Below are 16,942 nucleotides of genomic sequence, written 5' to 3' on the forward strand. Positions count from 1 at the left end.
CCAATCTGTGGCACCATTTAAGCTCCAGCTGAGGCTATGTTCCCCTTCAGGTCGCCTCATGGGGTTTTTCCCTTAAGTACTACTCCAGTTGCCTCCTTGTTTCGTCTCATCCCTTGTCCCTGCAGCCCTCTGAGGCCTGCCCTGGTTGGTGTGTGGGGCAGCAGGCTTGTGCCCAGCGGCTGTGAGGAGTAGTGCCTGCTGGTTTCCGTGTGTGGAGAGCAGTGCGTGTCCCCTGTCCTCATCCAAGCTAAAGACCTGGAGGAGAGAGCCAGCAGTTTGAAGTATGTAGCAGGTACCAGGCTTAGCGTATTAAAAGGAATAACCACTGGGCGAAAATGCCAATGCTTCATGTCAATTTTTTGATGGGGTAAGATAGAGTGTAAGCACAGTGTGTTGTGACTTAGTCTGAATAAAGCTGCTTTCTGTTAGTGTGCTGAAATGGCTGGAAATGCGGTAATTTGGAAGATTCTTATTAGAAGAAAAAACAAACAGAAGACTGCTAAAAGCTGTTCTGAAGATAGTGATATTACATTTCAGTTTGCTTTTAACTGATCTTTCCATCCAGGTGTGGGGAAAAGTGGGACTGCTGAAATAGGCACTTTGTATGTCACTTTAATAAAATTTTTGTACTGTATGCATTTAATAGAGTACCAGATTTTGGGCATAGTTATTACCTTTGGATTGTCTGTAATGAAGTTCAAGCCAAAGGTTTATTATTCAGTTGGCTATCTCCTGAATTGCTCTCAAATTTAAATTAATTGTTGAAATATGCTTTCCTCCTGTACCAAAACTCACCCTTTTTGAGGCTGATTTTTTTCCATCTTTGCTTGTAGTGGAGAAAACAAACAACTACATTTTATTTGCAGAGCATGAAATTAATCTTTACTTCCTTTTAAAAGCAGTCTGGCATGGATTCAAATACTTGTAACTTGAAGCTATGAAATTGAGCAAACTGTGATAGCTTGATATATGACCAAAACCAACCAAGCAAAAAAATCTATGGCCGTGTTTTTGGGTACCATAAAATGACATACTTCCCTGGAAGGAAGCAGGCTATTCTGTTTTAGATAGCTGAAAATCTCCTTGTTAATGTACACTGGCTGAAGTCTGGAGCTGAGAAATACCAGACTAAGAAGTTTTAGTGCAGTCTGCCCCCTGACTTTTACTGCTTCAATATGTAGCTGTAAAACTATAATTTCATAATAATTTTAATATCAGAAATGGAAAAGAGTTAAGTATTTTACTATGTTTCTGTGACTATAAGGCTGTAGAGTGCATTCAGCCTGTTTTTTGAGTGTTTAACCTGAAAGTACAACCTGATAGCTCTCAGCTTTAGGCCTTTTCTCCAGTAATGAGTCTGACTGGATTTTGCGGAAGCCATCTTGTTACTGCTACCACAGGTAGAGCACAGTTCCTCACTGGCTGAAGTCTGTTTTGTTCAGGTGTGCTTCTACATGGTTGTTATATGGCTGTATTTGTTGTTTCATCAAGCTGTGGAAACTTGAATCTCTTAATCTTTCTTCATAAATCACCCTTTTCTCAACTTCTGTTATCGTTTTGTCAGTACTTTTCAGGCCTAGAGCTGAGTGGATTATGTAAGCTATTGACTCCACAGTGCTGTATATATAAAGGCGATCATCCCTTGATGTGGAGCAGCTTATCTTTATATATGAAATTATAAAATAACATGATTTTATATTATAGGCTTTTAGAAGGATTGATAGGAAGTCTGTAAGTGACAACATTATGGCTGGGATTTCATCCTTTCTGCAGGTGATCCTAAAGTCTACAGGTTAAAAGAAGAATGTTCTTAAATCTAAACAGCCTTGGTATAGAGGCAAACTTTCAGAAATACTATAAGAGTAATGAACACATACACTGTATCAGAGTGATACATGTATCATACAAAATTATTGGATGTGAATGAACAACTTCCACAGAGTAGAGTCATGTTCTTCCCACAGTAAGATTTATTGCCTGGTTCTAAGAAATGCCTTAATTTTCAAGGGTGGTGGTGGTGCAAATGGCATTATTTTTGTGGCAGAAACATGGAAAAGAGTTCTTTGCAAATGAAAGTCTGTCATTTTACCAATAAAACTGACAGTCTTGAGCAAAATTTGAAATACATCATTATTTTCCAAGAGATTGGAGTTATTTTTTTCTTTGCTTTTAATGTGTAAAGCTCTCTCTAGCATTTAGCAAAAATATCAAATCATCACAGCAGAAAATAACAGTTTAAAGTAGTGGTCTGAAAATACAGTAGGTTATAGTAACATCAGTACAACTTTAATTATTAGTATTTAGTATTATCTTGGACTAACCATAACATGTGAGCTCTGAACAGCATTGTCTTCATACTGCCCTACAGCAATGCGATATGCATTTGGTAGTGTACCCAGTTAATCTTTCTACTGGCGCAGCTCACTGCTGTCTTGTGCTTCTAATTGGGAACTTACACTTTTGAAGGAAAAAAAGTAACTTGTAATGTTAAACTTCTGTTTTTTATATCATATGGCTCCAACTTGCAGCTAAATATGCAAGTGTGTCCTGTCCCTCCTCTGTAAAGGCTGCGGTGTGTGCTTCAGGCCGTGTGGCAGGGGTGGCTGTAGCTACAGAACTCCCCATGGCCATGCTACAGCCTATTACATCTTTTCTTGTTATTAGCATTAGGATGGGCTGGACAACTTTTGGAATTGTTACCCCCTCAAATTTTTGTCTACGATAAGTAATAAAACACTGTTATTGCATCATGGCTGTTCATAGGAGCCTGTGTAAATTTGCTACAGTGAACGCATGATGGCAAATCCACTCAATTGTAGGTCTTAAAACAAACAAACAAAAAATCGCCTGTGTGAAGCATGACTGCATAATCTCATCCTGATGCTGAACATCAGACATGAGGTGGAAAAGTAACTAAATCCAGGGTGACTGAATTCAATCTGACTCCACCGTATGATGTTGTCACCTCTGATAGCAGGAAAGTACACAGCTTTGACATGAATGGACATAGGAGAATGTTGTCTTTGTACCCCTAGAAAAAGTGCCAGAGGCTTAGCAGTGAACAAGCTGTTTAGAAAGGCTACAAAATGGCATGCCTGTACGCTGAAATACTGCATTTAGTCACCTACTTTGTTCAGAAGAGATCAAGAAGATGATCATGAAGTTAACTTCTAACAGAGTGTTCCCCTACGAGGTTCAGTAGGGTGGCAGGTATAATCCTGTGCTTCATTAAACACTTTTTTTGTGCCGAGGCTTCTTTCCATAGCAATTGTTTTACTATTTCTTTCCACGTTTCAAACAAAACGTGCTTGTTATGAACACTTGTCTTTCACAATCCAAGGGTATTTAGTTAAACTAATGATTCTAATGCCAAGAATGTTAGCTGTGTGAGAGGAATACTTTTCTGTTTACCCCAACATTTTTTTTAATGTTTGAGGAAAATGGTGATGTGTTTTTCAGATCCAAATGCACTCAAACCAGACTAAAAATCAGTAACTACATATGACAGCATATTCACTAGTCTGACTACTGACACTAAGGGCAATCTTGAACCTCAGTTTCTGGCTGCTTCCCTGACTGAAAGAACATTACAGTTTTATTTCATCAGCTATGTTAGTTACATTTCCTGTCCTGATAAATGTGTGTTACAAAGTCCAAAAGCACTTGAAGTTATCAAATTGCCTTTGATTACTTAAGTCTAAATAATGTATCAAGCTTTCATCACCCTGAAGAAGAACTTTTAAGGTATTCCATTACTGATACTTATTCTCAAAAAAAAAAAAACCAAAATGCCAACCCCCTATTTTTTCCCCTAATCTGTATTTATCTGGTTTAATAATTCAATTTCTGTACTGAAAAATCTTATTTTTCTGTGCATTTCTTGCCATTTAATTTCATGAAGACTGAAGTTTGAAATTAACCATGATGGATTGAGTATTATTATTACTGTAGCTATCTAAAGGCATATTACGACAGAGACACCAGTAGTTCTGCTGACCCTATTCACATTAAGTTTGTACTGCTTTAAGAAACAATTTGAAACTCTGCTAATGTAGTTGTGTTTACAAGGGATATGTAATACAAAACTAGGCATGTGTTTGCTTTTTAGCTGCCAAAACATCTGTTTCCATTGTACAGTAGAAGTCCTGCAAGAGAGGAACCTTTTGAGATATCTGGTTAAACCATTGTCTTTGAAGGCCACGTTTACAGCTAATGCAAGCATAGACAAATTTGTACTTATAGCAAGGAGACTGTCCCAGAACTGATACAGTCTGACATCAGTGAATGGTCTAAATCAATTTGCAAACTCAGTGAATAGTTTTAGGATGAGCTTCTTTTATGTGAAGTATGCTGGCCCTTCCTGCAATCATTCACTAATTGGGTTTGTGCTCACATAGTACTTTGACCTATGACATCCTCGCTAAAATAGCCAAATAAGTCAAGGTAGATTTTTTTTTTTTGGTGAGTCACAAATTCTTTAAGCCCTTTTTTGTAATTATCAATGTTTAGTGAATTTTCTGATCCTCAGCCACAAGAAAGTATTCTGAGGACCGTTCTCCAGTGCAGGTTCTGTGTTCTTCTGCACTAAGCATACAGCTTTCTTTTATGGGTTGAGGAATACTTTGGAAGTAGTTGTTGAATTTTCCCTGATGTGAGCTGATGAGGAAAGACCAGTCCACTGGAACTGTCTGCATCCTTTCTTGGGGCCAGGTAACCTTTGGACTCTAGAAACTCTTGCAATATTTTCTTTTTAGCTTTGTACAAAGACCTTTCACCTGACTAAGACAGCTGGGTACAAATCTAGCATCCCCAGGGCATTCCTGAGCTTTCATAGCTAAGGATAAGATGGATATATCTTTCTTTTATATTTACTGAGCTTTCAGCAACTCCAAAATAGCCAACAAAGGCCTTCCTCACTGTTTTACTGGCACGTTACTTCTATATTCTTATTTCATCTGTGTCTAAAGAACTATACAGAAACAGTTCTCTTGATCAGTAAGTAAGCATTATGTGTAGTCAAAAGGAGAATTTCTCATGTAATTTCTAATGACAGAGTACCCTGATTTCACAAGATAGATGTATGTTTGAGATTTTAGCAGGTGTTCAAGTCAAAGTTACTAGATTGCAGCTGTCTGCTTTGGATCTTGCTCTGGCATTGGTACTCACCCTGACTAGTTTGCTTCATTAATACTTCTGTTAATTTCTGATATCCAATATGAATATAGAAGGATCTGCTCTTTAGCAAGTATAAGCATTACATTACACATTTTTAAAACTCAGATAAGGGTACAGTTCTGTGAAATGTTGCAGCTAGTTCTGGCTGATGAATATTTTGACTTTGTACATGCTATATGCCTAACACATTCCAAAAGACATGCTGACAATTTGTAGAGCAACAGGTGTGAAAATTGTAATAAACATGTACTGATAAAAGCTTCATGAAACAAAGTTGTTTTAAAACATCTAGTATCACTTGAGATTTTAAAAAGATCAATTTTCAGACAAATGGAAAGAAAAAGCTTTAAAGCCGTAACTCACTGTTTTTGTTTGTTTTTAGAGTACATCTAGGCTAAATGTGGCTTAAACCACTGATAGTCTGGGACAGCATTTTTCATCATGTACTCCTCCCTTTGTATACCTCCTGAACTCTGTTAGCTACAAATGTTTACGTGTCTAGGAGAAAGGAAAATGTTTGTCCTTTTATATGAATTAAACCTAGTCTTACACATTTCATTCTTTAGAATGAAGTGAAAGGATACAGAAGAGAATTGTGTACATACTGTTCAGTAATTCACAGCCAGTTGTGCAAGGAAATCATTTGTCGTTACAAAATCATTCTGAATTTCATATGAACCACCTTTGTGTACCTTTTTGTTGTTTCATTATTTGTGTCATTTAAAAATTTAGTCTCAGATCTGCTAATGCACCTATCTTATCTGGAAGACATCTGAAGATGTAGTCTTTGTGTAGACAAGTAGGAATAATAGGAAAGTGTCTTCTCAAGCAAATACATACTTCTCAGCTGTGTGTAGGTAGGGAACAAAGTTAGCTGATTTGAAAATCTAGTTGCTTCTTCCTCACAACTGCCTCTTCCCTTCCTTCTTCATTTAAAATCTGTCATTTACTTAGGTCTTTTTTTAATTCCCACAGGTATTCATGTCCTCCAGAGCAATCTGAAATAGCTGCCTTTTCTACCTTGACCAGAAAGAGCTGACAGCATGGATGGACAGAAGAGGGCCGTATTCAAGAAAGGTTTGGAAATCCTTTGTTTAATTCTGATTCTCTGCTGCTAAGAGATGGTGTTACCTGGTGCTGTTAACAATGTAGAGTCTAATCTAAATGTGTTTTGAAAACCTCATGTTTTTGAAGTTGAGAAGTTTAAAGTTCTTAGTGTTGTGTTATCCAGTCCCCGAATGATGGATTTCCAAATGTGTTGACATTGTTCTGGAATGCTGTGCAGTTTAGTAGAGCTCGTCCAATTAAAAATCATATGTATGTATATATAGGGGTACGAATATATGATGAAACTGATGCTTCCCACAAATGCGTGGAAAAAGTTCACTGGCCATTTTTGTATGTAGTGAATTTCTAGAACATATGTATTTCTAGAAGTCTGTATATATGTGGTAGTACATGTATGCTACCAGAGTTAGGAGCAGTTGATCAAAACTTTCATGGAAAACATTTGTGTCTTTTATGTCTGTAGTAGTAAGCGTGTATTAGTTGAAGAATATCAACCAGCCTGAGGCTGGAGGTGAAGACAATCTCTAGAACTGTTACCAGCACAGCATGTTGAATGCATATGAAATTTGCCTACAGATGAAGCAATAGAACCACAAAAAGTAAATGTTGCTTAAGTATCTTTTCATATTATCGCTTGTATCATACCTGTGATTTTTAAGGCAGATTTTAAATTAAAAATTCTTACATTGAACAGTATCTTCTGCAAATCTCAGTAATTTTTAAAACGGTTACTCCAGACTGAAGTACTGTATGGGTTGAAAGATCTGATCCCTGATTTTTAGGACATAGTCTCTTGGAAATATATTGGATTGTAATTCTAATCATTAAATTACTTAAAATGAGCAGCATAGCTTACTAAAAAATTATAAAAAGCAAATAGCAAACTAAGATGTGACAGCTTTCTCCACTTTTTAATCCAACTTCTCTTTCCTCTCTGAGTAAGCTTTGTCCCTTATTTCTTTTTCATTAAGCTGAGCTTATAGTGGTTCCTGCAACTATTCGTATGGAAAAGTCTGAGAGAAGCTGGCATTGTATATACAACATACACAGCTTTTCTTGCAATCATGGGCTTTATTTCATCTCTGCATCATTATGGTTATGAGAGAAATTCTGTTGTGGCAAGCATCCTGACTGCAGATTTTTAATGAGATCTCCTCTCTGTGCTTGATACGTATAGATTCACTTCTCAGTGAACTTCTACAGTAATTGTTGTATTTGGATATTGTATTATTTTCCCTTCATTACACAAGAGTAACTAAGAAGTTATGGGTGGTCATAAATTTACAGAGTTCTGCAGCAAATAGATGTGGTAAAAAACATCTCCCTGTTGCAGGAGGAGATTCAGTGACTGGCAATGTAATAGGGAAATTCAGATGTAATTTACGTTTGTTATCTTATTGTTGTGTTGTTTTTTTTTTGAGATGGATCTTTTATTCATTCCAGAGCTAACTTCTACATTGAGTTGTTAAAAACTGTAGTTTCTCTATTGTCTGATTCCAAATTTTTGGCTTAATATTTCTGTGTCAGAGCTGACCACAACAAACCACAAAATTGCCTTAATGAATAATCTCGAATGTATATGGGGGAATTTCTGGCCACCAGAGAGCTGTGCATAAGGATTTATTGGGTAGTCCCACTTCCTAGTGCACCTAAAGGTCATTGTAGCCAGTGTAGATTACAGGAATCCCCAATGTATCAGTGGTGATGAGAACCAAAAGAAGCCCTTAAGGTAATTTCTTCCTCCTTGCCTTCTGTTCTGTGTGTACCCTGCTTAGGACTTAGCCTTCATGGCTAACTACACATGCACACACACACTAATATCCCAGTGAGAAAATTAATATTCCAATATGGACATACACAGAGTCCACGTAGATGGCAGGAATAGGGTTCCTTTCTGTGTTACTTGAGATAATAAGATAAGTTTGTAAATGAGTGTAGAACGGTGTAACAGGTATGCTTACAGCTCAGAATACAAGTCAGAGAGAAAGGATGACAAGGAAGGAGTAAAATTCATGCTAGCCCCTATGGAGGTTAAGAACAATTGTGATAAGTAGCAAAATACACAAGAGAGAAACTGAAACTTGAATCTCTTTGATACAGCTTATTACAGGCTCAGATAGAAGACAGGTACAAATTTCTCATAATAATCTGTCTACTTAAAGCCAAATAAATTAGAGATGCTTGGGGAAAAAAGAAGACAAACCATATTCTCTTGCTCAAAGTACAACATTGTAAAAATTATCTTTTGTTCTTAATTGAATATAATGTAAGATTGTTACCTACCTTAAGTTCTCTAAAAAAGATGCTACTCCTAGCCCACTCCACAATGGAGAAGAGGGTTTGGTCAGCCATTTTACACATAAGCCCAAATGTGTTGAGCTTCTCATGTTTGCTTCTGTTGGCTTGCTCCTGCTGCAGATATGCCATGATCTTAGCTTGGACTTGTGGCTCATCTGGCTCACACTTGAGAAGTTCCAATATCAGATGTGGAATACTTGCTGGTGAGCTTGTTTGGTAACTATCCATGTATGAGTATCCCATTATTGACTCTGGTGAGCTAGTGTAAGGGTCAGGGTACTCAGACTTGATAGCACGGCTTGGAAAATGGCCATATGTTTGGTAACCTTGCAAGCTGCCGTGGGGTGGCATTGTCATACTAATCGGAGAGGTTACAAAGGGACTTCTGTCATAGTCTGTAGGAGGCAAGGCAGTGTGGTTCAGAGGTAGGCCTTTGGAGGCAGAATGGATGTTCTGGATCGCAGAGGATATTGTCAGGTCAGTTGGCATTGCTTGGATCACCTGAGTCATGGCTTCCAGTTTAAGTCCATTTGCTCGGATAAGAGCTTTCTTCTGCTGCTTCAGTGCCCTGTCTCTCTTGTACATTGGTCCAAACTTGTTTCTACCACCACGCATTCGGTCAGCTCGCACAGCTGTCAGGGGAGAGAAGGAAGTAAATCGTAACGAAAACTTGAAATCAACATTCTTTAAAGAAACATAGTAGGACAGAGCAGAAATGTAAAAATGTAACTCCATGATTTTTTTTTCAATTTCAAAGTAGCACTTTTATTCCTAAAGAAAAAAAGATTTGATAAATGTCACTTCAGGTAATTTAAATATCACATGCATGTCACTAACATGAAAGAACTGCTCTTTACATTGATTAGGAAACAGGGACAAACACAATGGTTGGCTACAGGAATTTCACACCTGCTATGGGATCATGTGGAGATCTCAATGTATATTTGGTTTTATGTCAAGCTACTATGTCCTTAAGAAACAAGGGCTGATGTCCAAAATTTGTCTGAGATGTATCCAGTGGACCCCATTGTCTCATTATAGTCATTTCATTACTGCCTTCCACTGCAGCAAAACATCTGAAATGTAAATTGTGAAATGTTCGATAGTCACAAAGGGGAATATGTTTTTCTTGGCAAAAAAAGGAAATATTTTCTTTTGAGGATTCTGTTCAGATTGGTATAAAACTTGGAAAAAAAATCTAGGTATCTGAACAGCTTTACAGAAATGTTTAGCTGCAGTTGGTACGTGCAGAGAGAAAGCTGTCAGCTTGCTGCCTTCCGTGTAGAAGGTGGAAGTGACAAACTATTGGTGCTGTTCTGGCTTGTAGTATCTCCGGAATTAGAAATAATTAAAACAAATCCACTTCAACAGCTGCCTTGGGAATCATACTGGTGGTCTCTGTCACAGCAGTGTCTGTCACCATGGTATATATGTAATGGTCTAGCGAGGAGCTCCCACCAAGCCCACCTTGCCCAACGGCAATTAGATTGAAAGAGGAACCTTTGACAACCTGGTGACATGTTGAGACTGCTGAGATTGCTGGAGGTTAAGTTCTTGAGCTTTTTATCTTAGGGATTAGTAGAACATTAAAAATTTATTATGAATGCTAGATACGCATAATGCTGTACATTATCATAAGGACTTTAACGTTTAATGATTTTTTTGGTCCATGGTAATTTATGAACTAGACTTTAAGGCTATATATATCACTATCAGGGAAATACACATATAAATGTCACAAGCAATTATGCAAAATTAAGCAAAATCATTTGCAATTATGGAAGTACACATTCTTCTGATTTTCTAAATAGAGGAAAAGTTGTATGTGTACATAAAAGGTGTACAGCTAAGGAAGTTCAAGTATGTTTTTAAAGTATCTTTTTAAAAATACAGGCACTTTACTTACATTTATAGTAAAAATGCTTCTAATATTGCTGCTGAATGTTGATTTTGAGTGAAATGCAGGAATTTAAAATAATTAAATCACTATGCTGGTAAATGTAATTAACTTTAAATATGTATACACAGTATCCTTCCAAGTATTCTAGAATTAACAACTGTAAGCCAAATTCTATTCGCAAATACTCTCATGTAACTCCTACAAATATTAGGGTGTATTGCATGTAATTGCAGAAGCACAAAATTTGGTCCCGTATTGTTGCCAGCAATTGAGAGGTGTTAGAAGTAGCAGTAGTTACAGATATTGTCCTCATTCTTTACGTCAACAATGAGAAAAGGATTTCAAATGTCCTGTTATTTTACTGTTTGAATTTGGAAGACTGTGGGATTCAGAATGTTTAGTGCCGTGTCAGTGCTAGCTGAGTCTCGTGGGCGATTAGAGTAGTGTTGAATTCATCAGACTGCAGGAGGCTGAGTATTCTGTTGATCTTCAGTTATATCAACAGATTTCTGTTGCCAAACTCAGGTGACTGGGGCTTATGCTGTATAGTTTTGTTAAAGGTTTATTGTATCCCTTACTGGTCTGATTCTTCCTTTAAGTCTCAGGTGAATGCGATTTCAGTATGATTTTAAGGATAAGGAATTTATAAGCTTGTCCTTGGTCAAGCAAAAATGCCATTTGCTGTGAAATCTGAATTTTAGTATTTTTATATATCAAAGTTAAAATTAATTGTGTATATGAGCCTCACATTTTAATCAGAATGATAATTGTGCATTCCATTATCTCAAAGGGTATTGTACACTTCTCATTCTTCTCTGTACCTGAGAGAGCCAACTGAAGTCAAAAAATATACTTCAGAATTTATTCTCTTTCATTAGTGCAAACATCTGAGGTGTAGCATCACAAAAATATAGGACAATTTAAGAGATTTTGTTCTTTAATCCCAAAGTAAGTCAGTGTGAGAAATACAAGTATTTTCTCTCTCACTTATGCCGTATTATCACAAGATAATATTATTAAAAAAAAAAAGAAAACAACCCTAGACAAAATAGAAATAAAATTGGATCACTGTCTGTAACAATGACTTTTTAAAATCTGGACTCTTCTTATTTCATGTTTAACCTAAATTAAGTCTTTTTATAAAGCTGCAAAACTAATTTCCATATTATCTAGATCCCTTCATTCAAAAGCTCAAAAATATTGAAATATCGAAACATATATGTATATGAAATTTGAGTTTATGGTTTTGACTAGGCTTTAGTGATTTTCCATTTACTCATTAGATTTTTTTTGAGAGCAACAATTTCATTGAACTCACAAAGTCACCTTTTACTACAACTTCAAAAACATGATAAATACATAGCATAATTTTTATAAACCAGTATGCATCATAACACATGTAATCATCTTATTTTTCAGAAACTAATCTATAGTTGACAATATGAGCTAAACTTATAAGGCTTACCTTCTAATTTCATTCCAACGCTTAGACACTTTTGAAATCGACAGTAAGGACATCGTTTTCTCTGTGTTTTGTCAATCTGGCAATTCTGATTTTCTATACATGTGTACCTTTTGTTATTCTGGACTGTTCGCTTAAAGAATCCCTGCATGATAGACACAAAAGTTAGCCTCTGTTGCTTGAACAGTGTTTCAGCATTTTATTTTATAGAAATCACTGTAGCGTATTTTTTATACACCACTTGAGAACTTCTGAAGTTATATGGTTTACTTTAAATTACAGCGAGCCATACCCAGGAGAAAACCACCAGATTCTAGAGGTTTTCCTGTATTAGGGGTATGTTTTATACACTTACGTCAAAGCTTAGCTAGACTGGCTATAGTCTCCTGTGCCCCTAGCAGTGGTAGCAGCAGTAGAGAGGTTGACCAGCTCCTTTTGTATTTCTTAATAATTGTAAAACGACTAAAGTGTTCCCTGGAAAGTAATTGTATATGAAATAAGTAGGAACACTATGGCAAAGATAACAGAAATACAGAATAACTCCTGCTAATGTACATCCCAATGGTGCATGCTAAAGGCATAAGTGCTTGTTATTCATTTCTCATTGATTTTTTTTTAAATGAAAATATAATGTGCTAAGTTAATTTTCCCATGCCACTAAGTATCTTAAATTGCATTGTTCTGGCAAAGGAGGTTCCTTTACAGTGCATTACTTAAAAAATTGCAAAGAACTTAAAACATTTTTACATGAAAAATTTGACATGCTATAAATTCGTAACTGTTTAAAATCTTTTGTATAATAGAATCATTCAGATAAATGCAACTCACATTTGAAGATAAATTAACAAATTTTATTCTCAAAATTAGTAGTTTAATTGTACAATAGTTACTTGACTCTGTGTCAAATGAACTCAGAGTATATATTTTGTATATAAAAAAAGTGCAAGGTCATCATAATTCCAGAAATCTACATGATAATGTTGAAGGATGAAAAATCTTAAGAAAGCTGTGTTAGACTTTGCAAAACTGATCTGTATTGAGGATACTTTTTCACTTTATCCTCCAGGAACAGCAATGCTCTAAATGTATATAAATCAACTGAAATCAATATTTAGGACAGTTAGGAAGGAAAGGTGTTCTTTAACTACATCACTTTACAACAGCAAAACAGTTAAAAACAGTGATAAAGCTCCAATCCAAGCCAGTCCAAGTTGTTTCTTTCCATCTGTACAAATGAGATCTCACCAATCATAAATGCTTTGGTGGTTAATTTTTCATGTGACTAACAAGAAACATCAGAAGTAAGCCAAATTATTACACATCTGTATTTTTCAATTATCATTTTTTCCTGTTTGTTTGGAACTTTTTTTGGGCTGTACTTCTGTTTGTATGAAGAAATTGGTACAGAACCTTGCAGCTTTCACAGGTGAGAAGTCCATAATGGTACCCAGACACTTTGTCTCCACAGACTGGACACAGTTCCTCAAGGTCTTCATCGTAAGAGTAATTCACCATTTTAAACTGAGACACTGGGAAAAGGAGAAATAGCACATTCAGTTAGGTTACGTGAATAGCTCGCTTTTTCTGCAACTGTTCTCGTCTAGAGGGAAAGTCTTCTTTAAGCACGCCACTGCGAACTGCAAGAAGTTTTATTTTTAAAAGTGGAGCTTGCACAGGAACGCGTAACTTTTCCCCAACTGCAAGCCCGCGTGATACTTGGCAGGTGGGACACAACCCCACCAGCTCCTCGCCTTCCTGCTCTAAATATTAACACTTCCACAGCGCCCGCGACCCAGCGCCTAGTTTGCGGCATCTCCAACTAACTGAATTCATCCAAATCCGAAAGTAACCGAGGACGGGCTTTGAAAAGGCGGGACGAAGAGCTGGAAGTGCCGCCGGAGGCCAGTAACCGCGCTCGTTTCCTTTCAAGTTTTCTTTCAGCGCCAGCCTGCAAATATTTGCTGAGCCCGAGCGCGTCCCGCAGTCCCGCCGGGTACCCACTCGCCGAAGCGGCGAGCTCGGGGCGAGCTGGGCTGGGGGCAGCTCGCCCCTGGGGCTCCGGGGGCGGCTGGCGGGGTCCTGCTGGGCAAGGGCGGCGGCGGCGGGGGGCTCCTGAGCAAGGCGAGCGGCACCCCCGGGCTGCTGCCTCCGGCACGCTGCGGCTCAGGGCAGGGGAGCGGCCGCAGTCCGGCCCGACCCGCCGCCTGCCAGAGCCCGGGGAGGACTCGGAGGATGAGGGCCCGGCCCCGTCCCCCCCCCCTCTGCTCCCGGGCGCTGGGAGCGAGTTCCCCTCCTCGCAGGAAAACCCGAGTGGGAAAGCAGGGGCTTTCCGAGCGCCGCGCCCTGGCACCGAGCCTCCTCCGCGGGCGAGGAAAGGGGAGGGCTGGGCTGGGCTGGCCGCCCCCAGCACCTCCGCGGCCCCCGGCCCACCCCGCCCCGGCTTCCCAGCAGGTCCCGGGAGGAGAGGGCAGAATTTCGAAAGAGCGGCCGGGACCGGAGTTTCCACCGCGGGGGTGGGCGGAGCGGGCAGGGTCCGAGCACCGAGCAGCCCCCCCCCCTCCCCGGGGCAGCCCTCGGACGGGGGCTCCGCTGCCCCCCGGTGGCATTCCCAGCCCGGGCATCCCGCTGCCATCCCCGGAGCGAGGCGAAGTTTCGCACCGCCGCCACCTGCGCTGCGCCCGGGGGGCAGCCCGGTACCTGTCGTGGCCCCCGGGGACGGCTCACGGGGTGTCCTCTGCAGGACCCCCCCTGCAGCTCGGTCGCCGCCAACTTGGCGAGAGTTTTTGGGGCGGCCCGGGGCTGAGCCCCCCTCGCCGGGCGTACGCGAGCACGGCCGGTGTCCCGGGGAAGGCTCCCCCCGGCTACCGCCGGGAGCCGGCGGCCCTAAACTTTTTGGCAGGACGAAGGGGCGCCCCGCCGGAGGGGTAGGAGCCGAGCGTGCGCGGAGGGGGAGCGCCGTGCCTCTCCCCCCTTACCTTGCATGTTTTCCGGCATCTGCCCCTGTTCCCCATTCGACCGGGCGAGTCCCAGGGCCTCCGTCTCCACTTTGGGCAGCATGACAAGGCGGCTGCGGGCCGGGCTGGGGGCTCCGTGACCGTCCGCGACACCAGCACCTGGACACGGCAGTACAGATTTAGCTGGACCAAGGGGCGCTCGGCGGCCGCTGCCTCTTCCTCCTCCTCTTCCTCCTCCTCCTCTTTCCTCCCTCTGCTCCACGCCAGCCCTTGCCCTGCTGCCGCGGGAGCACCGAGCGGCCCCGGCCGCCGGGAAGCGCCGCCGGGTGTCCGCGGCTGCGGTGGTCGGGCTGCAGGCGGCGGGGGCGGAGAGGAGAGGAGGAGGAGGAGGAAGGCCGGGGGGCGCAGGAGAGGAAGGGGCGACCCCGGGAGCCCGCAGCGGCTCCGCTCGGGGCTCAGCGCGGCGGCAGCCCGGCGCCCCGATCCATGCGGAGCGGCACAGTGCACGGGAGCGCTCTGCCGCCGCTGGTGCTGCTGGACAGGGTTCCCACCCCCGTCCCCCTCCTCCCTTCCTCCCTCCTCCTCCTCCCCCCTCTTCCCCCCGCCACAAGTGCGGAGGTGCCGAGTCAGGACCTCCAGCCCCTGGCCCGCGGGGAGGCGCTCCCGGAGCCCGGGGGCTGCGGGGCGCGGGGGGCTCCTGCGAAGGGGGGCACTGACACCGCCCTCGCAGCCAGGAAGGCAGGGCCGCGATGAGCAACACCCTCCCACGCACACACACACACACACGCACGAGCAGAGCACACTCGCCCCCCGCCCGCCGGTTGGGCTAGGGCTGCGGCCACCCCCACAGCCCCAGCGGAGCCCCCCTGGGCACCAGCCCGGCTGCGCCTCCCTGCCGCGGGCAGCCCCTCGGCAGCTCCCCGGGGCCGGCGACGGCTGCGGGACCGCCGGCGCTCGCCTTCCCTGCGGGCGGGGGGCAGCGGGAACCTGCGCTCGGGGACCCCCGGCCCTTGCGGCCGCGCAGCCCTGGAATAAGCGGGCAGGAGCCGCGCTTGAGCTCGCCCTACCTAGTCTGGCTTTTCGGGGCTCCCTTCCCTAAAACTTCTTGCGAAATGTGCCGGTGCACCGTTTGCGCAAAACCCAGTGCCCTGGCGGAGCCGTGCCTCCCTTCCCCGGCCGGCACTGCTTGCCGAGCTGTCCCGGACCGCTCGTTTCGTGCCTGGGCGGCGAGAGCCGGGGGGCCCCGCGGCACGGGGGGGGCCGGGGGGCCCGGGCTGCCCGGTGACCCCGGCCGGCCCCCCCCCCGGCCCCGCTGCCCTCCCGCCGGGGCGCACCGGGGCGGGCTGAGCGGCTTCTGCACCTTCTGCCGCCCGCGCTGCTTCCGTGCGCTCAGCGCCGTTGTGTGCGCTCCGAGGTGAAAACCTTCGGCGGCGAGAAGCGCTTCCGACCGAAGGCGAGGCGAGGCGCGGCACTGCCCGCAACGCGGGTGCCGCGTTTCCCATCGATTGGGGCGGATTGGGTAAAAGCTGCCCCCGGTGCTGACTTGCTGAGCACTGGGGGCGATCGAAAGATGGGGCGCGGGGGGGGACCGGCCACCTGCGGCCACGGGCCCGGGCGCGCCGCGGTCCTCACGCTTTGAACCTCCCGCAGCCACCGAGCGGGAGAAGAGAGCTTCGTCTAAAGCAGCGCACATCCCGAGCCAGCCCTGCCCCGGCAGCGCTGAAATCGATTTTCTCGCTTTCTTTTCCCTCTCCGCGCAGGGTTTAGCAGTTCGGGGATGGACCCAGCGCGCAGAGAGGCTGGGACCTCTCGGGCTCCTTCCCTTCTCCCGTTCCCCTCGGTGCCGGGCAGCCTCGCTCTGTACCAACGCTGTTTCTCCGCTTACAATTTCACATCCTAGCGGTTCGCCTCCAACGAGTTCTAGCGGGGCAACGTGGCGAGCCGCGGGACCGGCCGGCTGAGGGCTGGGGCCGCGAGCCGTCCGCAGGGACAGCCGGGATGCCCTCGGCTCCGGGCCGAAGCAGGTGGGGCTGAGCCCCCGCCTGGGCCCTGGGGAAGCCGCTCCCAGGTGTGCGGGCTGCGACC

General features: G+C 43.6%; 1 protein-coding gene and 1 long non-coding RNA gene across 6 annotated transcripts in view; one reads left to right on the plus strand and one right to left on the minus strand.

Annotated features, from left to right (window-relative positions):
- NR5A2 (nuclear receptor subfamily 5 group A member 2) overlaps positions 1–16,942 on the minus strand; it is an 88,830-nt gene that overhangs the window by 64,620 nt on the left and 7,268 nt on the right. The window contains exons 1-5 of one of the 4 annotated variants that reach the window (XM_083846757.1): positions 16,218–16,942; positions 14,879–15,016; positions 13,314–13,432; positions 11,907–12,048; positions 8,527–9,173 (exon numbers count right to left, since the gene is read on the minus strand). The exon at positions 16,218–16,942 is cut by the window's right edge and continues 51 nt beyond it. In XM_083846757.1, the coding sequence (XP_083702883.1) occupies positions 8,527–9,173; positions 11,907–12,048; positions 13,314–13,432; positions 14,879–15,016; positions 16,218–16,359 (1,188 nt within the window). In that variant the 5' untranslated portion in view covers positions 16,360–16,942. Of the gene's footprint in view, positions 1–8,526; positions 9,174–11,906; positions 12,049–13,313; positions 13,433–14,878; positions 15,017–15,490; positions 15,659–15,924; positions 16,141–16,217 lie in introns of those variants that run through there. The other 3 variants (XM_083846759.1, XM_083846760.1, XM_083846758.1) reach the window with 3 other exon arrangements.
- On the plus strand, positions 36–13,292 carry LOC310903463. Of its 2 annotated transcripts, XR_014587561.1 has the most exons (4): positions 36–281; positions 6,151–6,252; positions 8,662–8,744; positions 12,970–13,292. It is a non-coding gene; the product is annotated as an uncharacterized lncRNA (long non-coding RNA). The 2 variants fall into 2 exon arrangements; XR_014587562.1 differs by lacking the exon at positions 8,662–8,744 and having other exon boundaries at positions 39–281.

This window comes from Anser anser (assembly GCF_964211835.1).
Source record: "Anser anser genome assembly, chromosome: 8".
In the NCBI taxonomy this organism is placed as follows: domain Eukaryota; kingdom Metazoa; phylum Chordata; class Aves; order Anseriformes; family Anatidae; genus Anser; species Anser anser.